At 39.6% G+C, this 16,656-nt stretch overlaps 1 protein-coding gene across 7 annotated transcripts in view; it reads right to left on the bottom strand.

The window, feature by feature from the left end:
• The window catches only part of THADA (THADA armadillo repeat containing), a 290,497-nt gene that overhangs the window by 250,213 nt on the left and 23,628 nt on the right, over nt 1–16,656 (bottom strand). For all 7 annotated transcript variants that reach the window (XR_009457443.1, XM_019483252.2, XM_059718568.1 and 4 more), the window contains exons 13-21: nt 16,366–16,517; nt 15,780–15,935; nt 12,532–12,654; nt 11,793–11,916; nt 8,346–8,497; nt 7,348–7,561; nt 2,082–2,217; nt 1,648–1,784; nt 476–631 (exon numbers count right to left, since the gene is read on the bottom strand). Coding sequence is in view for 6 of the 7 variants with exons in the window: in XM_019483252.2 (XP_019338797.1) it covers nt 476–631; nt 1,648–1,784; nt 2,082–2,217; nt 7,348–7,561; nt 8,346–8,497; nt 11,793–11,916; nt 12,532–12,654; nt 15,780–15,935; nt 16,366–16,517 (1,350 nt within the window). In the remaining variant the exon portion in view is untranslated. The remainder of the gene's footprint in view (nt 1–475; nt 632–1,647; nt 1,785–2,081; nt 2,218–7,347; nt 7,562–8,345; nt 8,498–11,792; nt 11,917–12,531; nt 12,655–15,779; nt 15,936–16,365; nt 16,518–16,656) is intronic.

Genomic DNA, 16,656 nt, shown 5'->3' on the forward strand with positions numbered 1-16,656 from the left:
ACACAATACTGCCTCACAACATCCCCTAAAATTTTATCAATTGACTCCAAGCAGAGGCTGCTTACTACGCGTCACTTAGTGAACTGGCTTTTACTACATTTTTTTTCACACAAAAAAATACCTCACAAGTTTTACATAACTCTGGATTGAAAGCCATACTACCACTTCGCAGCAAGAAACATATTATAAGGTTAACTTGATTCAAAGGTATTTAAGATCACCTGGCTAGTATACCCAAGACAGAGACTAGATTAATACCAAATGACTCCTTTTCACTGGTGGACTAGGAAAAATTAACCACATATAAATCAGCTTTTAAAATCACACGTGTGAACAACAAGCTTTTGACAGAACTGTCATTATAAGTTAAATATTAAACATAGCAAATAACTTCCAACTTTAATAGGCACTTAAATTAAAAAACGTGTTGAAGTAAATATTCTGACTCTAATTTAAAAAGGAGCATTTGAATTACCTCTCATATCTTCAGAAACATCAACTGGCTTGTCATCCACAAGTTTTTCCAAGTCTGTTCCGCAACTTTCTTTCAGAATTTTTGCTCGAGTAAAATAATAATTTGTATCACGGGGTTGTATCTCATGCAGAATCATCTGCAAACGATCCGCAATTTCTAAGTATTAAATAAGGGAATATTTAAATCCAATTATTCAGAACTCTTTTCTCCATTTCTTTCACGTACACAAAACTTCTTCTGGGTACACTACTAAATAGAAGTGTTAGCAGGAAAAAAACCCAAACAAATCTAATAAATCAGGCTTTATTAGGAAAAGGCAGTTTCTTCCTTCTGACCCTTTAATTTGTATTAATGCTCCAACAGATTTCTACATAGGACAGTGCAAGGAAACAATCTTTATCCAAAGTCAGATAGCAATTTAAGATTCTGGTATTAAATGAAACAGAACTCAAAGAAAAAAAAATCAAGTGAGTCTCCAAAAACATTTAAAATAGAAGCAGTTACTGTTTGCTGCTGCTGTGCAGTATTAAACTCATGTGACTAACACACAATGTTACATCCACCATACACAAAAGTAACTTGGTTAGAAATCAGTAGGATTATCATGGAGTAGAATATGGTCCACATACTACAAACAATTCAGAGTGCTTGAAGTTCCCTACCAGGACATTGACTTGAGAAACTTAGTGCAAAGACATATATATGAGTAAATCAAAAACATCTGATAGCAAAATATATTTGGTGGTGTGGGGTGCTGACATCTGGGAGCATGGACTTATACCCTACTATAATTTCCCCTTAAAGAAAATGGAAACACTCATATTGCAGGGTAGAGTCTCTTAGACAACATATCCCTGTATGGCAATTTTGATAGTATTAGGATATTTGTCAAAGGGAAGAGGATATAAAGTCAAGAAAAAGCTCAGCACTGGGTTCAAATGTAGCTACTTGCCGAAAGACCCCTGACTGGTAGGATCAGAACAACAATACTGTCTCATTTTAAAGAATTCTAAATTCTAGTTTTTTAAAATAAGAAACATGTGACAGACACCTGATTTGCTAAGCAATTTATAATACTCCTTATAACCTCAGATTTACTATAGTTTTCAAAAGTTATGTTACTTAACATTATGGCAATCTCAAAATCATTGCTAAAAATAGACTTATTTTACCTGAATCTGTGTCCATTGGAATAAGACCCTCGGGTGATGAACTCTGCACAACAGGAGCTACCACAGTAGAGAGTTTGTAGGACATCAAAATAAGATCTGTCACCATCTGCTTCCACTCTGTCATCAATGTCAAGTTACTTTAAAAAATACAATCAAGGAATATAAATATTATAGTTAAAAAACGTTTTAAAATTAAATAATTATGACAGCTGCATTTTTAAACTGACTGTTCCACAAATCGAAGACTATTATGAATTTAGCTCAAATGAAAGAAGTGAATTGAATAGGTCTATAATAAAGAGTCGTTGAAGACAATCAGCACTATAAACTGAGTTGATGATAAATTACATGGTGTGCTTTCATGTTCTTTTAAACAGCTCTTCACACCATCTTAACTACACGTAATCAGACTTCAGTTAGCATATTTTACTTACGTTAAAGGTAGCTGCTGCAAAGCTCCAGTTATACAATGTACTCTCCCATACAATGGGAAAGAAGCTGCTGCTTGAAGCAGGGACTTTTCAGCTTGGAATATTTCTCCCTCAAGTTTTGCTAACAGAAGTTTGATAACTAGAGAAAACAAAAGGTACACAGAAAAAAGGAAGACTTTAAATATAAATATATAGGATAAACTTGCATGCATGACATTTACAGAGCAAAGTTTTGCATTTTACCAAATCTGCCATTCTACTTAATGTTGCTTTTCTGTTTCTACCCAAAAAATATTATCCATATTTTTCAGTCTCTCTGTGTCCAATAATAGCCTGGTCAATTTGAACAGGGTTAATCTAAAATCTTAGTCAGTTTGTAATGACTCAGGCCAAATCCTACATGCAGGTGTATTCACACATTTTACAGCAAAGTCAACAGAAATAACTTACACATTTTAAAAAGCAGAATTAGGCCTTAAATGACAATCTGAATGACAAACTTGTACGTAAAATATTCAACTGTCAGCACCTCTAATCAACTGCCTAAATAATCTTTCCATTTTTTTCAGTGGCACTTAACTCCTGCCTTATTGTTAGCTACAGCACTTAGCAGCCAAACACTACCCTGGAAAGCATCTTCGCCCCGCCGTGACACTCGACAAAAGTATCAGCCAATATATAAGATCAAAAGTGTCAAAAGCACATTAAAAGGCTTGAAGTGTTCAGATACTACAGGTGATAAGTGCCACAGAAGTGTTAAGTAAGGCCCATGGCTGGGGCTAGCATGTGTTATGCATTTGTGAAGTGCGTAAAACACAGCTCAGAATCTGGCCTTGCAACAAAAACTGTTCAAATGTGAACAGAGTAACCAATGCAGTGTCAGGGGTGTAGGTTGTAGCCGTGTTGGTCTAAGGACATAGGCAGACAAGGTTCCTTGGGTGAATTTGATATCTTTTATTAGACCAACACTCCAGGCTGCAGACCAGCTGAAACAATGACTCTGAGCCTGTGCGCATAACGTGTTAAACACAGGTATACTTTTTGTGTACTAATGTAAATTACCCTGGGATCTGGACCAGAAAGACAACCAGTTTTCCCAGGGTAGCTATAATTACTGCACCTTGCCATGACCATGACTGAGCAGCATCTATAGTCTGTTTGCACCGAGCAAACAGCTACCTGCAGGCAACTGCAAACACATGACATACAAAACATCTACACCAGTATATTTTAACTTCTTTTTTCCTGAAGTAAAAATTTTACCAGGTGACATTGGTGCAGGGGCTGACATTTTGTGTTTGCTCCTAGTTTACATCAGTGCGATCACGTCTTTGTCTGAGCCCTCAACAAAATGAACTGACGGCTCACCATTAACCTCACTGGGATGAGAGTTACAAAGCCAAATTGCATTTTAAATGAAAACATTAACTACTTGGTTTCTTAGCAGTGAAAGGAAGAAACTGTGCGTTAAGTCTACAGGTCAAGGGTAGGAAAAGAGTAACAAGTATAAGTAACTGGAGTTTTGAGCTGTACTGTCCATATAAGCATCCTCATTGTGCATTCACAAGGAATTTCTGCTTTTAGCATTATCCATAACACTGCCTCCCTTCTGCTTCCCCTACATCAAGGGACTAAAGGAAAGTGTGGACTTTTTGCTCCCCAGTTCCCTCTCAACTGCAGAGCCCTATACTGTGTGTGCCTATGAAATGTATGTATAAATGCCACATCTCTAAGAACTCCAGTTACTAGCAAGGAAGTTCTCTCTCTCCTTTCAACGATGCCCCATACACATATCCTCACTTTTACTGACACCAAGGGAATGAGCACATCCCTAGAGATGAATCTTGGAGTCCCCTAGACCATAGATGTCAAACTCGTCCCATGCCCTGAGCCGGCTCTTAATGAACCAGACCTGGAACTGACAGCAGCAAAGGCAGTGGCAGGGCAAGTGGCAGCAGAGGCAGCAGTGGCAGACTGAAGGGCTGTGTTAGCACAGCCCTCACTCACCCCCCTGCCAACAGCCATGTCCAACAAGATGTCCAGATTCTGTAGCCTCCACTAGCCCCACCCCTGAATTTCCTGGTCTGTCAGGAGCCGGACAATCCATGCCCAGAGGCCTCATGTCTGACACCCCTACCCTAGACTAACAGTGGCCAAAGGGCCACAAAGTACAGTATTTGCCAAGGAACCTGTGATTGTTCAGCACATGGTAAAAGGATATATTGAAATCAAAGTGGCTGCCCTGTTATAGAAACACTGAGTTGGGATGCTATCGGGGTGCCTGGGCTCCGATACAAAGATGGAAGGACCACAGAGGGTAGCTCTGCACAGCAGTATCATAACACAAACTACGTTAAACTCTCCCATGAGACTGTCTTCATGCTGACATAGCTATATCTTTAGATCTCTGAGGTAAAGAAACAAATAGATGTGATGATTTTCTAAAATTATTCTGTGCAGATGAACAGGCTGAGCCTTTTTCACATCAAATGAAGATAGAGACATCTCAGCTGAGAAAGAATGAGGTCTGGAAAAAAACACGAGCACGTTGATTTGTTGGGTGAAATGGAATTCAGTAACTGCCTTAGAAACTTAGGCTGAATCTCTAATGGAACTTTTTTGACTACAAAGCCCTGTGTAGGCAGGAAGGCTATTTTTGTGGAAAGGTGGAAGAGAGGGAATGTTACTGAGTTTGAGTGATGGCCCCATCAGAGACATGAGGACAAGCTTAGGTCCTATTACAGAACACAATTTCTCCTTGGCGGGAAAAAACACATGTTGCCCATCATACAAAATGGTAGGGCCTGACCGGCCACCAGGTGTACTCTGCCTGAGCGGACAGACAGATGTGCAGAGCGGAGCTTCAGCAAATAGTCTTGTATAACAAAAATAAGAGATCACTCAGGGGTCCTTGCCTACCAACAGCTATATACTATGGTCTGCTTATCTGGATCAGTATGTCTTGTGGAATCCTTTCTGCTGTGTATAAGGATATTAATTATAAGGGAAAGGCACTTCTCTACTTTTCTTCCCCCGCCCGCTTCCTCCCCTCCCCTCCTTTTCTACCCTTTGTCTTCCTAATTTCCAGCTATTTACTTCTTCACAGACTGCCTCTTTTCTACCTTGGAGAACTCATGTACAGTAGCGTCTTATGGCATTTTCCCCTCGTTTCCCCCCCTCCCTTCCCTTCTCTACCTTTTTTTCCTAACTTAATTCTCACTGACATCCTGTCACACTTTTAGCTTCTTTCATTCCTTGGAGGTCTCAGGATGGCAGAGACTCCCTATGCTTGCAAAGAACTTTTTCCAACTACTCAGTTGGTCTAATAAAAGATATCACATCTACACAAAGAACCTTGCCTGTCTCTCTCTCAGAGCCATCCAGTGTTCAGGCTGAGAGATTAAGAAAATGACACAATCTTTCTTTAACCTAGGTAGTATCACCAGCACCTAGGGCAATGGCCATTTGCAGTGAAATCCTTGCTAGTACTATGCTATAAGGGCTAATATGGTGTCTACACATATACACTCATATATGCAGAAATTTTACGTGGCAAGGAGAGCCACGTGGCAAGAAGAGTCTGAAAATGCAGCTTAAAGACTTACTCCACATTTGAAAGGGGCTGTCCTACACAGTGCGTCAGATGCTGAAAAACCTTGAGATCATACATCTGACAGAGCAAAGGTAGTACAAGTCTTAACCACGGAGGAGGACAAGGACAGGTTGGCCTTTTGAAGATCTCTCAGTCTTAAAACTGGGATCCAGAGAATCCTCCCAATCTAGGGAACTAGACAAATAGCTGACTCGGAGCATGCTACAGTGCCAAAGCTAATTAGTGACATTACTGGATGCAAGATGAACACAGCTTAAGCCTCAGAGAGAGGGGGAAAGCCCTAATAAGTACATTTCAGAAAGCTTAAGAAGAAAAAGCAGCCTCATTCCTCTACCATAGAAATTAAGCAGTTACAAGACACTAACTACAAGAAGATGATCAGCCCCCTTCGTCATGATGGCAATGTCACATAACTATGGTCTGCCCTAACTGCTAAGGCAATGTCTCTGAGGCTACCTCCAGGCAGGATATGCACGCTAACAGTGACCTGAAGAAAAAAAAAAAAGAATTCCTGCAAGAAAGGAAGCAGGAAACAAAAAGAAGAGCAAGGGAAGAGGGAGAGAAGAGACAGACACATCACTGAGGCCCAGAAGTGATACTGAACAAAATTATAAAGTACTAAGCAAAAAAAATTCAAAATATCATATGGCATGAAGGCCACATTTACCCTTAATTACTGTGCAGCAGACTGCTTACTGACATCTGTATGGACTGAAGTGAGTACCTAGTTCTAAAGTTTTACCCCAAACTTATAAACCAAAAGTGAAAAACGAAATTCAACCCTCTCAACTGAATGTACTCAAGAGACTTTAAGTTCAGGGGCTGGGTGGGATGGGGGGGGATTAAAATCGTGAGATGTGAGGCAGATAAAAAGAGAGGGATCAAGCCCCTGTTCCAGGCCTGTCTTTTAAAGGTAGAGTGGCAATCAGGAGGCGTCTAACAAATTCAGTAGGATTTCAAAAGCATCTGCTGGTGCTGGCTCCACTGAAGAAAAATCAGACCACAAACTGTAGGAATCAAAATATGACTATAGGTCCTTCTGGGCTCCCAGGTTTGTAAATTTTGGACTGAGACTAGAGAAGGGGGCTATAGACTTCTAAGCTCTTCAAGAAAGAGTTGTACCTACCCACACTGTGAGAAGCTGACTAAAAAGGCTGTCAGAGGTTTGCCAGTAGGACAACTTTGCAGTATGCCAATTGGACATGCGACATACTGGCTACATCTGGTGCAGCAGCAGAATGGGAGCAGATTTTGGTTATCCAATAGATTTGGGGTGGGGATCCCATCAGGCTGGATCATGTGAACTGTGACAGGACAGAACTTGTCAGTTGCAAAAGCAGGGCCAGGCCTTTGTGACAGCTGTGACCTGGGAGGAGACAACAGTGTGAAGCGCTCATGTAACCCTCGCTCCTCGCACATTTTCCACAGCGCTGGGATATGGTGTGCTACACCAAGGGATGACCTACAAGGGCTTCCAGCCTTTGCAGAGTTGTTAGCCAAATTTATACAAATGCAATACCTAAACCTAAGCAAACTCCCAAAGAAAACAGGTAGACTTCTTCCTTCAAATAAGCCCATGATAACAGCCTGGTAGAAACCAGGAACCCTCCTGTTTTTAAACGTACAAATTCAAAATTTCGGTTCCTTAGAACTTACCAGCTAACGTGTTAGTTTCCACAGTGCCTGCTGAGATATATTCCTTTTTCAAAAAATTATGGACAACAGGCTGATCTTTCAGGCAGCTATTAAGCAGTTCTTTACGGTGTATTAAAAAGTTCAGCAAATACGAAGCAGTTACAGAGTCATATGGCTTGGTACTTGTGCTAAGATCCATTGATGCTTGAAATAAGTGATGTATGTCTCCGGAATCCTGATATAAGAATAAGTAGAGTTAGTAATGTGCATTGTGAACTACAATATTATATCAACACTGCTAATTATTTTGGATCTTATTTCAGTGACTTTGCCAGTGAATGTTTGCTAACGAGCATTGATTTTTCTTGCTGCTTATTACAGAAGCAGAGCAGAAACTGACACAGCACATTTGTTGCTAAATGTTCAGCAAATGCACACCTACAAAAGTACTAAAGATAGAGCCCTTTATTTATACAGCAGTATTTGGACGCAACACACCTCAGGGCATTTGGAAAAATGAAATATGTACTTCTGTACTGTAACTAGCAATAGACTTTACATAGAAAAAGCATTAAGTGGACTGCTGTAGAACAGCCCAGCACATAATGTACAGCAAAAAAAATGATTATTGGGAAGCAATTATTGTGTACAAGTTTAATAAATGTAATAAATGTCAAAAAATACAATAACAAACCAATATCAGGTTAAAAAAAAAAAGGGACAGTTTGAAAGAAAATTCACTTCATACATGGCAAACCACCTCTGGGGTGAAGACAAAGGCCATAACAACATACAGCAAAATAATACTTTCGAGCAGGAAATAGAGAGTATTTTATTCAACTGACATTATTGAGAGAAGTGATGCATACGGCATACAGATAACTTGTAGTTTAGCCAAAACGCGTAGATCAACAACTTTCTCCACTCAGTGAGTAAATTTTTGTTGAAAGAAAATTTAAAATGGAAAGCTGTTGTTTTTTTTAAAGAATTGTTATCTTTGAACTGAGAAAGTTCTGTACCTGTAAATTTACTGTAGCTTTGTGTAGTTTCCTCAGAAGTTCAAACGCTAAAATTTTTACTTCCTCAAAAGTGCTGGCAAAACACTTGATTAGTGTTTGAACATGGGTACGACCAATCTCTTCAGCCAGCTGAAAGACTGCTTCTGCCTGACCTGTTCATGAGACATCAATGTCCCCACCACAATTTATTACCATCTTCACAGAACAAGATTTTGATCTCATTTTTATTCAACTGAACAAATGCAAACCCTAAAATTGTTACAGCTAGATAAAATCACACATTATTTCTATGTAAACACATGCCTCTAAACACTTGTTAGAATGCACTGTTAAATGCCATACCAGCAAGCAAACCATGACTGCACAAAAAGCCACTTAAAAACCTGCAAATAAAAATTCTATTTGTTCTCATAAAAATTAACTGTAGACAAAGCGGCAAGTTACTGCAGGCTGTAAGGGGGCAACAGGGACTGCCTTTGCAACAGCTGGTCTGCACTATTTTCCATGATTAATTAACCCATGGTGACTTAGCCCACTGTCACCGAGGGCTAAGCTACTACAAGTTGTCTTCCACTTACCACGGGTAAGAGCATGCACATCTGCATATACTACCATGCAAGTGATAAGAGAAAGTGACAAGAGAAAGCCCTGCTGACTCCTTACACTCCACAGTAAGTTGATTATATGGAACCATGCTCTCACCATCACCAACTCTCACCCTGCCGGCTTTTCTTAAAGCTGTAGCTCCTGGAGGTATTTTAGATGAAAAGTTAAAATTCCATCCAAAAAAAAAAAAATCTAATTTTCATGACTAAAGAGCACACTCAAAGATCTGAAAACTATGATTTTCAATTTAATAAATATATATATATATATATATATATATATATATATATATATTTTTTTTTTTTTTTTTTTTTTTTTTTTTAAAGAACAGTCTCATGGACCTTGGGGCATGGTAGATGACCAGGCTTGGCAAGATTTGATTTTTAATCAATAGACGTTGATGCATTGATTTCACCTGACACTCAGAGACCAATGGAAAAATATTTCCACCAATGATCATTGACATTTACATAGAAGAGACTTAAAAATAAATCTGGAAAGAAGATAAGGAAATCTGGGGCAGGGGATGCTGCAGGCAGGCACACACGTGCACACACATGCTACACATGCACACATATGGTGGCCATGCAGGAGGTGGGGACTGTGCTGGCAAGGCTATGCTGGGAGGGGGGCTAGAGTGCCAGGGCTGGTAGCAGTGGGGAGCCCAGTGCTACCAGCTGTTTGCTCTGCCCAGGTCCCAGCTGGGGCAAGGGCCAAATGCCTGCAGAGCCTGGCCTTGTCCCTGCGTGATCAGGGTAGGGGACCAAGAGTTTGGCTCCTGCCCTGGCTAGGCAGAACAAGCAGCCAGCAGCACCGAGCTCCTGGGCACTACCAGCCCTGCCCCTCCAACCCCTGCTCCTGGCACAATCTTATGGCACAGTCTCTAACTCCTGCAGCAGCCACCACACATACATGCGCTAAATTGATAAAAAAGAAAACCCACCCCTAATTTCACACAATCCTAAAAATTTCACTGGATAAAAATCTAAATAAATGCTTAAAATAAAAATTGATTTCAAGTGGTTCAAATAAAAATAAATAAAAAAAAATCTAATTCTGCCAAGTCCATACACGATTTATGCTCTCTTGGAGTTGTCAAGAACGGAGGTACAAACTCAAGAGGTACCTGTCATTTTGAAGAATACAACATTACACAAAAGATTATTCTAGCTAAATGTCTAACAAAGTCTTTCTAGAAGTTAATGCCTAGTTTCTGAATTGTGCAGGCCTCTACTGCAACTCTCACTATGACTGTTCATAAAATAGCCTTAGGAAAATAAGATTAAAGCATTCATAATTTAAAAACAGAGGTTTTGGTGGAAGAGGAAATTGTAGCATGAGTAATTTTTGCTTAGTTCAAAACCAAAAGTAACAAATGATGTCTAGCTTCTTCCACATAATCCTTCCAATTTCTGAGGTGAAAGCATCTTGTATTTAAGCTATTTACACAATCTAAACACAACATTTACTGGTTACAAACACCATAAAACAGATTATGAAAATAAATACTTCAGAATGTTAAAATAATTCTAATACTGAGAGAACTACAGTTTTATTATTCTAACAGTTATCAGCATCAGAATAATCATTAATTAGTAATTACCTAATTAAAACACCTCCTCCCTCCCCTCTTGTTGTCAGTACTTTGAAAACCCACTATCATCCAACTGCATTCAAATCTCATCTTCTGCAGTACACATTTCTAATAGCGTGTCAATATTTTGGTCTCTTTTACATGCCACCAAAGAGACTTTCTTTGTTCTGGAAGCAGCCTTGCTAGCAATGTTACATTCTCTTTTACTAAAAAATGTTTATTTTTTAACTTTGACACTTCAGGGGGGGGAAAAACGGTTCAAGAAACAGGCTGCTATAAAATAAGAACAATGAAGTCAACAGAGCTTCTCATGGAGAAAGCTATTACTCAAGTGGAGTCAGGATCACAGGCTCGGGTTATAAATTAATTAATTAGTTAATGGAATTCTGTTGGTCTCTAGATACCATAGAAATGGGCAAGTTAAAATAGATTACATATTAACTTGGTAATTTATTCATATAAAACTAGAACTTCTTAATGTTTCTACAGACTAACTCAGATTGAATAGTTACAAAACTTTTGCAAGAATATCGCTAAATCTTTTGTGTAAATGGTATGCAATCCTATAATATTATTTTGTATTTACACTGCACCCTGATAAATTACTTTGAAGAAGGCACCTGCACAGTACAAAAAAATCAAACTGTCAGTACATCTACTGTGGTAGGTTTAAAATCAAAAGATGGACTGATTTAAAAAAAAGAGGGTACTAGGGAAGAATAAATTACAGATGCGACCCCTAGTAAAGGTTGAATCCTAATTTGTATTTTTGCATTTCAAGCCCAGAAAGAGCTCTGTATCAAAATTTGAGGTGCATATGCAACATAATATGTTGCCATTTATGCCAAAGATAACTTTAATAGTATTTTGATTTCAGGGACTTCTAGACAATGAGCTACAGAAGAGGTAGCAAAACTTTTATTCGGGGGAAGAAGTAGGGAGCCTGAAAACTTTATTGAAATTCATGCTCAAAACAGAAAAGTTCTGTGCAGTAAACTACTCATATTTTATGAAGTCTGTACTTTGCATCCCCTAACCATTTACTGTTATTCCAAAAAATACGTTTTCTTATTCTACTAGAACTGTCATTTTCTTGTAGGAAAGAACAACATAACAAATTATACCTTAAATGTCACAGAAATCAGGTATTGGGGAACTGATATATTTTGGTGAGAAAATAATTAGTTAATGGAGAAAGACCCTGATTTAATCCTCCTCAATCCCATCACATAAATGAGATCTCTCACCATTTGGAACAGAAAATATTTCAGCTATCGATCCCAAAATAGTTAATGCAGAAAATCTGGTTGGATGAGACGATCCAGGAAACAGGGCTTCAAAAAGTCTGTCACATACAGATGATACGAAATCCTGAAGATTAGAAAAGACAATTTGAATGGATTGTATGCAACACACAAATAAATTTGGAAAACTTGATATAGCAAAGCTTTGATTCAAGATGCCACTCAATATATCTGTAAGGTTACAGGTCACTAAAAAAAAAAAGTTTTTCCCCATAGCCACTAGCAAGTCTCTCTGTAGCAGCTTGTTTTATTTTCCAGGGTCAGTGGGGAAGAAAAGAATTCCTTTGTACTCAAACAAAATTATAGTCATTAGCAAGGCAGGTAAAATTAGGAACAGCCCAACATAACAATAATAAAAATAAGAGGTAATTATAGGACTCTAAACATGAAATCTGAGGAAAGACAAGTACAAAATCCTGCAAACTCAGTCTGTCAATTCTGTAAGTCGTTCTCCTATACACTTTCTCTTATCAAGAGGCAACATGTTCTGGAGAATATGCATGGGGGCAGAAGTCAGGAGGGTCCTCATTTTAGCCCACAGCAGATGAGTTGCTTGTTTCCTTTATTTTATATGCAACTTTTTACCATCCTGTGGGGTGTTTCAAGTATTAATCAGGAGTTGTTTATAAAGTATTCTAGTAGTAGTAGTAGCAGTAGTATTTTTACCAGCTCTAGTACTTACTTTATATTGCTGTAAAGTGCCAAAAGGATCCAATTTTGCCAGTTCTTTAACTGACTCTTGCTTGGTTTTATTTTGCTCCAGTTTATAAAGCAGCTGGGAACTTTCTTGTATCCTACAAAACAACTTTTAAAAGACACACAAAAAAACAATTGATGAGATGCACAGAATGGAATCAGTGTTTAAAAAGAGAGACCGAGCTCATCTACAGGTATAGCTGCTTACAGTTTCAAGGTATCAGTGCCTGTGGCCTCTGTAACAATTACACCTGTTATAAGACTCCTGACCACATTCTTCAATCCTCTGCTTTTCTGCCCTCCCTGATATCTTCTCCCTTCCAACACAAACCCAGGACTCAAAACCATGTCTTCCTCCTCTCTTTACCTTCCCTCCTCCAGCAACCTCTCCTCTGTCCCTAACCTCTTTACCTCCAATCCTACTTCCACTGCTAATCTTATGCCTCTCATCCACCCTCCTGAATTCTCCAGAATGCCCATTTCTTCACTAAGAAGATCACAGACCTACACCACTTTTCCATAAGTGCCTCCCCTTTTGTCTGACCCCACCTCTGTAGCTGTGTTTCTCTTCGAGACGCCTCTCTCCTGAATTCTCTAGCATGAATCACAAACTATGGTAGCGGTGAGAGAGAGAGATAGCTGTATTAGTCTGAAGTTAGGCAGAAGGCAGGGCAAAGTGGCACCTTATAGAATAACCTGTTCAGGGAGGCATCAGTTTTCGTTGGCTGTTGCTTAAGGGTGAGGTACTGAGCTTCTCCTCCCTAGTTTGCTGCTTCCAAGTTGGTCCTCTCCCACATCCGCTACTCATTTACCTCTTCATCCAACTCCTCCATATTATCCTGCCATACCTTACACACTTATCCTCAGTGGTTTCTGATGCATGTGGATGACCCTACCCCACCAACCTATTAAGCTGCATGTTTCCTCACCCTCACCTCCCCATTCATCTTGGAGCCCTGGATCAACACTCACACTTGTCAAAAAGCCCATTAATTGCTGTATCTCTGCATGATTCAAATCATGACAAGGATGCCTTATGCCACTAAAATGTGTTTTTTAAGTTCAGCCATCTTCATTATTGTTAGACTATTCTATTATTGCATCTTAGTTGAATACCACACTTGCAATCTCAGCCTCCCTTGTCTCATTCCTCAAACCCTGATGGTCTTCCTATCTCTACTTCTCTGTCTGCAAAAGGATGTTCCCAATGTCTTGGAACAGAAAACTGACAAGATAAATTACCTTCCTCTCTTCCCTCCCCAACGCTATGCATCTGTTTTTCCTCTTCCACTTGCCACAATCACCCCATCCATCCCTGTCCCAAGCTCCCTCCTGCCCCCTCTAGTCTTCCTCCCTTATTATTTTTCTTATCCTCTTTGCTCTGGCTCTTCACAATCACAAAAAAACATTATTTTGTCCATCTTGAAAAACGGACCACAGACACCACTTGCCTCTTCAACAACCACTGTATCTAGACCCCTCTTCAAACCAATTTCTGCCCAGTGCACTTCACTAAAAAACATTCTGAAAGTGTTCTGAAAGAACGTCTTCCTAGACAAAGCTCATAACCAATAATCAATCCTCATCCTTGTCAACCATGCTTGTCTTCTACAACTCTTGCTCTCCACGTCTCTGTCCTCTTTTGGCTCTCCTCTCACATATCTAACTTGTCATTCATTCATGCCCTTCAGAGGATCCTCCTCATCCCATCTCCAGCTCTGTGTGGGTTCCAAAATAATCCTTTTCTTTTCTCCTTCTCTGTTCAATTACTGTGCAAACCTTATTGGCAAAACACATTCAACTACTGTTTCTGTGATGACAACTCACAAATCTTCTCCATGTGAGACCTGACTCCTTTTGCAGACGAAAAAAACCTCAGCAGTCTCTCTTTTCATCTCCTGGTGGATGTCTAAATTAGCTCATGCTTAAACTGGCTAAAATGACTTTTTAAATCTTCTTGTATCTCATCTTCCCAAAGATACCATGAAGTGCATAAACATCATGCTTGGTCATCACCCTCATACAGATGATTTGGGTGTCACCTGTGTCAGAATTCTTTTGTAGTTCTCACAACTAAGCTACCCAAACGTGCAGATTCTCTTGTGTAATGCCCAAGATAAGCGTTCCTTATGGGTACTTCTGGTAAAATTCTCATCCAGGTTCTCATTAGTCAATCTCTTAACTATGGCTCTGATTCTGTGGCTTGACAAATGCAGTTCTACTCTACTAACAGCCACCCAGATGATTGCTGCCAAGATCATTCTCTGAACTCTTTTTTTTGACCAAATCACCCACAACAGCTCTTCTTCTCTATCACCTGAAATAAGCTACCTGTTTTTATCTTTTAGATATTTCAAAGTCTTTCCCTATCATGGAATTAGAGAAGCAGGGCTGGAAGGGACCTCCAGAAGTCATCAGTTCAACCCCCTGCCTGAAGCAGGATCATCCCTATCCAAACCATACACTACAATCCATAATCTACACCACCAATCCTGACAAAACAGACCTAACACCCCAACCTGCCACAGTTAAAGCTGAAGAAGCACGACAGCCAATGTCCTGCTTCAATAAAACATTGGCAATATATGTTCATGAGATCTGGGATAGAGGGCAATGCCCACCAATACAGAAGAAGGCAAATACCCCCACAGTCCATCTGACCACGGGGTAAAATTCCTTACTGACCCCAAATATGGCGATCAGTCTGACCCTGAGTAGAGGGGCAAGACCTTCTAGTCAGGAATCTCCATTAGCTATCCTAGCTATCCTCTTTTATTCACTGTCAAAGTGTGACTCCTATCTTCAGCCAGTAATGTCAAGTCTTGATCATCCACTTGATAAATTTTCAAAGCACTCTTGCATTCTTTTCCAAACTGCCTTTCAGGGTTAGGAGGAATTTCCCCATAAACATCCACCGTCAAATTATGCTTTGCAACCATGTTTACAAAAAAAAAAAAAGCTCAACAGCAGCCAGGCACGTTAGTCTACCTGCATCTACCTGTTGCCTCTTCTTATACTCAGGATCATAAACTCTTAAGAACAAGGATCTTTTTCTTCCTGTATTACACAGCACTTAGCACAACAGGGTCCACAACTACAGTTTCCTAGTGCTATGGTAAAGCAAAATCCTAGTGCTATGGCAAAAAAAAAAAAGTATTAACATGCTTAGCAGCTTATTTTCCAAAATAGTAAATACATAGATTTTACTGCATTTTGTTTATGTTTGAAGATTACCTTTTTCAGTAGAGAACAGATCTGCTGCCTCACTGCAGGAAACTGACTGTTCAAATTATACATAATAAAAAAATGTACTAGCTGCATCTCTTCCATGGACACGATTTCTGTGCTGCGATGGGTTTCACAAAGCAAACCTAAAGCATCTATGCGAACCTATAAAAACATTTGGAAGTGAACTGTCAACTTCATGATATTTAACTTCCATAATCAGCTTCCATTAGAATATTAAAAACAGTGTTTAAGGAGTTAAGCATAAAGGGCATCTATACATGTGCTGTAGGGTGGACACTTAAATTAGAGCTGCTCTGAGAGCGGCTCTAATAAAAGTGCCCGCAACATCACGTATTCAGCATCCTGCACTTCAAAAAGGCGGCAGAGGCGCCATTTTGAAACATGGGGACACAATACATGTGACACAGAGACTGGTGGAGCATACTAATTACCATGCTCCAGCAGACTCTAATCGCATGCTCAATTAATCAAGTCTGCTCCAATGTGTGCTCAATCAATTGAGTCTGCTCCCACACATGCTAATTAGACATCAGTCACACGTATAGGTACCCAGTGATATCAGTCCCCCTACCTGAACATGTTGATGAACTAAACCTTGTTTGATACATCCAACAGACACAAGACCATCCTTCATGACATCTGCAAATTGTAGGTGTCCATAAGCCCGAGCTGTTCTTAGACATGCCATCAAGGCTCCAAGAGCTCCTCTGGTATTCCAAGACCCTAATAAAAAAAAGAGTAAGTTGACTTTGTTTTTACCCATTGCAACACAAAAACTTAAACGCAGCTGGAACAAAAGTCCTCAACCCTTCCCACGTGGAAACTACCCTCTGAGAGGAAGATTCTCTCACGTATCCAACTA

The sequence above is a fragment of the Alligator mississippiensis genome, chromosome 1 (genome assembly GCF_030867095.1).
Source record: "Alligator mississippiensis isolate rAllMis1 chromosome 1, rAllMis1, whole genome shotgun sequence".
Lineage (NCBI taxonomy): Eukaryota > Metazoa > Chordata > Crocodylia > Alligatoridae > Alligator > Alligator mississippiensis.